The sequence below is a fragment of the Zingiber officinale genome, chromosome 3A (genome assembly GCF_018446385.1).
Source record: "Zingiber officinale cultivar Zhangliang chromosome 3A, Zo_v1.1, whole genome shotgun sequence".
NCBI classification, from domain to species: domain Eukaryota; kingdom Viridiplantae; phylum Streptophyta; class Magnoliopsida; order Zingiberales; family Zingiberaceae; genus Zingiber; species Zingiber officinale.
In genome coordinates this window covers 38,675,138-38,681,898 of record NC_055990.1, presented here as the reverse complement: position 1 = coordinate 38,681,898, position 6,761 = coordinate 38,675,138, and the positions used below count along the sequence as shown (strand labels likewise).

At 43.4% G+C, this 6,761-nt stretch overlaps 1 protein-coding gene and 1 non-coding gene across 2 annotated transcripts; one reads left to right on the top strand and one right to left on the bottom strand.

Moving 5' to 3' along the window:
* Window positions 1-4,829: 4,829 nt before the first annotated feature.
* LOC122050361 (fasciclin-like arabinogalactan protein 10) lies at window positions 4,830-5,570 on the top strand. The gene has a single exon (XM_042611268.1). It carries the CDS (start codon window positions 4,830-4,832, stop codon window positions 5,568-5,570), a length of 741 nt encoding a protein of 246 aa, XP_042467202.1.
* Window positions 5,571-5,599: 29 nt separating this feature from the next.
* Window positions 5,600-5,670, bottom strand: TRNAG-CCC. Its single transcript has one exon. It is a non-coding gene; the product is annotated as a tRNA-Gly (tRNA).
* Between the last annotated feature and the right edge of the window lie 1,091 nt (window positions 5,671-6,761).

Sequence of the window (6,761 nt, the reverse complement as noted above, 5' to 3'; positions counted from 1 at the left end):
ACGTAGCATTACCGAGAAGCCAATTGATCACCTTTTACTTCGCCCACCTTGTTATCCATAGAAAATTTGATCTTTTAGCAGAAAGTGGACACCATCACTTGGAACTCGTTAAGAGCAGGTCGCCCCAATATAATGCTACAAGCAGATGATGCGTCCATCACAATGAAGTTTATGGTCCTTATCCTCTTGAGCGGCTCCTCTCTGAGTGAAATGGACAGTCGAATCTGGCCGATCAGCAATACTTCATTGCTTGTGAACTCGTAGAGTGGGGTCGTCATTGGCTACAAATCGCTTTAGTCAATTTGCAATTGGTTGAACACCTTCTTGAATATAAAAATATTCATCGAGCTTCCTATATCAATAAAGGTTCGGTGAATAGTATAATTAGCTATTATCGCTCGGATGATCAGGGCGTCGTTGTGAGGGATCTCTACTCCCTCTAGGTCTTGGGGCCGAAACTAATCTCAGACCCCTCAACTTTTTCCTTGCTGCATCCGACAGCATGTATTTCTAGGCGTTGGGCGTGTGACTTCCTCACTCTGATTGAGTCACCGCCAGTCATCCCACCAGTAATCATCCCAATCTCTCCCTGAGAGGCATTGTTTTGGTTCTCCTCCTCCCTAGCCGAGGTCTTAGTCTGCTCAACAGAAGCTCGGGGCAAGACTTGTGTTGTTTCTCCTTTGAGGCTGATGATGACATCACTCAGATGACACTCGATCATCATCTCGCCACCCCGCTAATCAGAGACTCTTATGTCGATCGAGTGATGGTGATCGACGATGATATCCTCGAGGAGATGATTGGCTCATAATTGGCGTCAAATCATAGCAATCACGCGTGTTGTCTTTGCTGCCTTTGGGCGACTAGCTATCACATGTTGTAAGGCCTGCGTTCTAGGCTCTTGGTGTTGTTGTGCTCCTCCCGCTCTAGGCTCCTTGGGTGGTTGATGGCTGCTTGGTGGTCGCCGCTCAGGCGCTCCTGTAGACTTGGCCAGCACCTCCTTTCTTCTTGTTGCTTAGGTCTCTTCCACGTTTATGTACTTTGTGGCCCTCTTGAGCAGGTGGTCGAAGTCCTTTAGCGACCTCCGAATGAGTGAGTAGAAGAACTCTCCTTCTGTGAGCCTCTAGGCGAAGGTGCTCACCAATAATTTCGAGGAGATCGATGGAATATCCATGACCACCTGGTTAAAGCGCTTAATGTAGGCTCTCAGTGCCTCCTTGGACCCTTGTTTTAAGGAAAATATGTTAACGACTATCTTTTGGTAGTGGCGGCTGCTGGCGAAATAGTGTAAGAATGTCGCTCGGAAGTCTTTGAAGCTATGAATTGAGTCAATCGACATTTGTCCGAACCAGCGCCCTGCTGACCCAGAAAGTGTAGTGAGGAAGACTTGACACTTCACCCTGTTGGTGTATTGATGAAGTATGACCACGTTATCAAATTGGGTCAGGTGGTCATCCAGATCGGTCGTTCCGTTATATGCATTGATCGTCAACGGGGGTATAGTGCTTTGGCTGAGGATCATCCAAGATTCCCTGAGAAAACTGTTGATTAATCCGCTCGGGTAAATCATCATTCCTTGGTGCTTTCCCTTTACGTGTGTCTAGAATGGGCATGTCGTCCGAGGAGGATCCTCGTTCCTTATCCGCTCGGCCTAGATCCTTTGTTGGAGTGTGGAAAGTGATCGATGGAAGGGGATCAGTGTGTGGGGTGTGTCTCTATATACGGCGGTCAGCTTCTTACTCTGTCCCCGAATGGATACATGATCACTCGGTCTTTATATCCAGCTGGATGGCCCACTGCTGAGGCCGCGGGCTCCTATACATGGCGATCGACCAGCGCCTGTTGCTGTTGTTGCTCCACTATTTTTGCCACTCGGGTTTGTATAAACATATCTAGCTCCCCCTTTGTTAAAGTAACTGTGGTGAGTGGTCCAGCATCCTCCATCTTCGCGTTTCAGATTCAGGCTACGTTTCCATAGACGGCGCCAATATGATCCTGTTCGAAAATCATGGAGATAACAAGCTGAGGATGTGACTGCTGCGTTGATTAGATGTGGACCCTGCTCCACTCTGCAACACAAGAAACGTTAGTGCCGGGCCAAGGAAAGGGTCCTCGGCGTTGACCCTCTAACGCTCAAGTCAATCACCAGCAAGAAGAAGAAGACGGAACAACAGTATCATAAACGTAAACAGTAAATCATACATACCCACACTGGTGTACAGACCCCTCTTATATAATACCTTGGTGGGCGACGTGCACACTTTTCAAGGCATGGGCACGTTCCCCCATTGGTTGCAGGCACGTTCCTGAATTGGTTATGGACACATTCTCCCATTGGTCGCGAACACGTGTTCATGGATACGTTCTCTAATTGGTCATGGGCACGTCCTCTGATTTGTCGCCGTACGATCCACCTGTTGACCATGTCCCATGTCGGCAACCCTATCTCCCAAAAGGATACCCCGAGATAGGTCGGCGATCGTGTTGATTGACCGAGCGAGACAGTCGCTCAGCCCAGTACTCCTCCGCTTGGTCGGCCTCGGCTGTTCTTCTTTACGGCGATTGGGTATAGTAGACTACTGTCTCCCAATCAAATAAATGCTCCGGTCTCCTGTTGTTCTTCCACTTCGTACTGAGTGTATGGAGATCTTACCATACTATTTCGAGCTAGGTGGGTGGTCAGCTCGGCCAAGCCCGTTGCCGATCGAACATTATCTGCCCGATCGACCCTTGTGGTCGACCTCCGTTTGGCTTCCATAGGCGAGTCCTTTGACATCCTAGCGTTGGCCATCTTGACTTTGACCTCCACCTAGGTAGTGGATCCGTACCAGGTGGGGCCCCCTTTATCACCGTATCACTTACAATGAGTTTCTTCTATATTTATCTCCTTCCATTTATGCGTCAGGTAATTCTTAAAGTCCTTCCAGTCAAAAGCAATTTTTCAATGATCGCTATCACCTAAAAGGTTTCACTCAGTGTCATGCCTTCTAAATGAATTTTTTGCAAGATCACCTGAAGCTCCTGAACTTGGTTGATCACTGACTTGAAGTCAACCATTTTATAGTCTAGGAAGCGGCCAATAATGAACTTTTTGACCCCAACATCCTCTGATTTGTATTTCTTATCCAGGGACTCCCATAGTTCCTTTGTTGTTTTCTTCTTATAGTACACAATGTACAATGAGTTGGCAAGACTGTTGAGGATGTAATTTTGACATAGGAACTCAGACTTATTTTATTTGTCGACTGCAGTGATAATTTTTACATCATTTACACCCTCAGTAAATTTGGGAGGTTTTTTGGTCAAGATCCGTGTCAGATTCAGGGTGGTCAGGTAGAAGAGTATTTTCTGTTGCCACCGCTTGAAGTTTAACTCAATGAACTTTTTTAGCTTTTCTTCATGTGTGATTGGTATGTTTCTAATTGGGACAGAGGAGGTTGTCACATGTTGAGTATGCTGCATCTCAACATATTTTGCCACCATCTCAACAGAACGAATCTGTTTTAAGAATGTTTGATCTTTATCTACAATCTACTAGAGGGACATTACTTACTTATCTGTTACAATGGCTTGAGTTGATAATCTTAAGCCGTCGGCTTGGTTGAGTAGGCCGATCGCTAAGTTGTTGTGTTAGCGAATGCTCAGGATGCTAAGTTGAGGAACAAACATGGAGCCTATGTCTGAGTTGCATGAGGAGCATTGGCCGAGGAATAAAGACGCCAAGTTCAACCGTGAGATAGTCTCCTTAAAATAAATTCATCCCATTTGATGGTATTAAGAGGTTATGCTTGGACATATATTTTCCAGGATAAAATGACAAGACCACGACATAACTAGAAATAAGTTGACATGTCAAACTGAATGTATACTCGAATACTATTACGAATATCTACAAAAATAAAAAATTAATCGACAGAAAAAATAAGGAAGAACTTCTCTTTCCTCTCTCTCTTTCTTCACACTTACTTACTCTATACTTCTCTTTTGCTCTCTTCATCTTGAGATGAAGGCCTTCTTATAAAGAAACAATCAACAAATGAGCAACCACCAGTCATGCACACCAAGTGCACATGACGTTCATGCAAAGCAACAACAAAATTGCTTTGCATGCAGTGCGACACGCAACATGATATGCAAGTGACATGTGACATTAGAAATTCAAGAGAGGCATATGAATTACGGGTTGATGGAGATTCATTGTGCCTTGACCGCGGCCTACTTTGAACAATAATATTTACATAAAAAGTCCTGGATTGGTACAATCTGAATCTTAGATTTACATCTTTTTACACAATCAATCAGTCATCATATCATTTAACTAATGTAAAACTAATAATCTATAAGTCATGTTTCATTCATATTTTTCTAACATATACCATCTCAGCTCGCTAAGCTTTTATCACCTCGTGGTTGTGCTAAGTCAGCGTCAAGCTCAGCCTCAGCCCACGTATAAGAAAAATTAAATCGTTCGCTTGATTAATTTTTAAATAAATAAATAAATAAATAAATAAATATATATATATATATATATATATATATATATATATATATATACTTTAAAAATAATTTAAAAAATATTATTAAAGTTAGCAAACTCTTTTAAACCACCATAAACTGGTCAACGAAGCGTTTTCTTACCATCCAATAACCCACGTCTTCCCAATAATTTAGCCCAAAATTAGCAAAAACTTCGAAATTTAGCACACACTTCACCTATAAATTCCACCTCCGTTTATCGTCCACAGCAATCAATTTTTTTTTTCCATTTTAATATTTTTTATAAAATAAAAATCTAAAGTCAGATAAATTACCAGGCGATCAAATTGGCAATGGCCTCCTCCTCTGCCGCCGCCGTCCTGGTCTGCCTCCTCCTCTCCTCCGCTGCCATCGCCGTCCTCGCCTTCGACGTCAAGGAGATCCTCGCCCCCGAGCCTGACTTCTCGTCCTTCACCAAGTACCTCACCGACAGCAAGGTCGCCGACGACATCAACGGCCGCAAGACAGCCACCGTCCTCGTGCTCGACAACTCCGCCGTCGCGCCCCTCGCCGGGCTCTCCGCAGCGCAGCTCAAGGACGTGCTCACCGTCCACGTCCTGCTCGACTACTATGACCCCGACACCCTCCATCGTCTCTTCAAGAACAAGTCCGCCGTCATCGCCACGCTCTTCCAGAACTCCGGCCACGCCGCCGACGACAACGGCCTGTTGAACTACGTCGAGAAGGCCGACGAGAGCATGTACTTCGGCTCCGCAGCGGCCGATGCCTCCCCTGACTCCGAGCTCATCAAGGTCATCGGCGCGCGGCCGTATGACTTGTCGGTCATCCAGGTCAGCAAGGCCATCATCCCGCCGGCGGTCGCCGGCGGAAGCGACGCCTCCACATCCGCCGGCGGCAACGCCACCTCCTTGGCTCCCAAGGCCGGTGTCGACACTGCCACCTCTGCTTCTAGTGACGCTGCAGCGGCGCCGGGCCCTGCCGGGGAGAAAAAAGCCAGCTCGGCCGAGAGAGTGGTGGTTGTGGGCACCGCACTTGGACTAGCCATGGCCATGGCCGTTTTTGGTGCGCTTTAAATTTAACAACAACAAAAAAAATAATCAAATGCGCATCCGGGGAATCGAACCCCGGTCAGTACCGTGGGAGGGTACTATGATACCACTACACCAGATGCGCTGACATTTTACCATTTTTGTATTCTCCTATTCCATCAATGATATTATTTCATTTGTTGTTTTTTTTTCTATTTATAATTTATCTTCGAGCTAATGGAACTTTTAATTTTCTTATCTGGCTTATCTTTGAGGTTTGATTGAGAAATTGACTCAATTAACTTGGAATACATTCACAGCAACAACAATAAGCTATTTTATAAGTAAAACTATAAAACTAAAAATACAGGACCTACTAACTAAGGATGATAATGTGAATTATCTCTGTGTATATATATATATATATTAACATTCAACTTGAGTCTAAGTATTTAATTATATTAAAAATCAGATTCAAGGTCGATTTGCATATTTTACACAAAATATATAATCGGATGAGATCCAAATATATTTCCGAATGGATTCAGCTAATAGATATTTAAAGTGTATGAATTGAAATATTATTAAAATTCATTGCTACATAATCTAATAACATAAGGGAGATTGGACTAGTCCTCTCGAGATGATCTAGTGACTAGCATATGAAGTGTTGTCATCATGAGTTATGAGATTCGAATCTCGATAAAATCGAGATAAATATCTTCTTTATGTGCTAGTCATTATTCTAAAGACTAGTAGTCGCTTGTGATTTACCTCCTCTGTGTTGGTTCTGGGACGAATTGACGTGAACGTTAAGGATAAACATATTCACCTTTTATTACCATAGGATAGATTGGACTAACTCGGATTTGATGAAGTGGTAAAAACTAGATACATTCTCAAACAACTAAAATTTAATTTTCACTTAGAGCACATTTATTGTGATTGAATTATTAGTTATATTGGATCGTTGTGTTAGGGATCGTCACACTTCCTTTTATAACAAAAGCTGATTGCATTCACTTAACACGTTTTTATAGTCTGTTATCAGGTTATCTAAAAAGAGATAAATCACATCATCAACCTATAATTAACTGCTAAATAACTAAAAATTACCATTACTTGATGGGTAAAATGGCTGGATCATCCATTATTAGTTAGCTAGTAAGCACTCAATACCTGGTTACAGACGGAAAAACAAAAAATGATAGAATGGGCTGGACTTCTAATTCTACA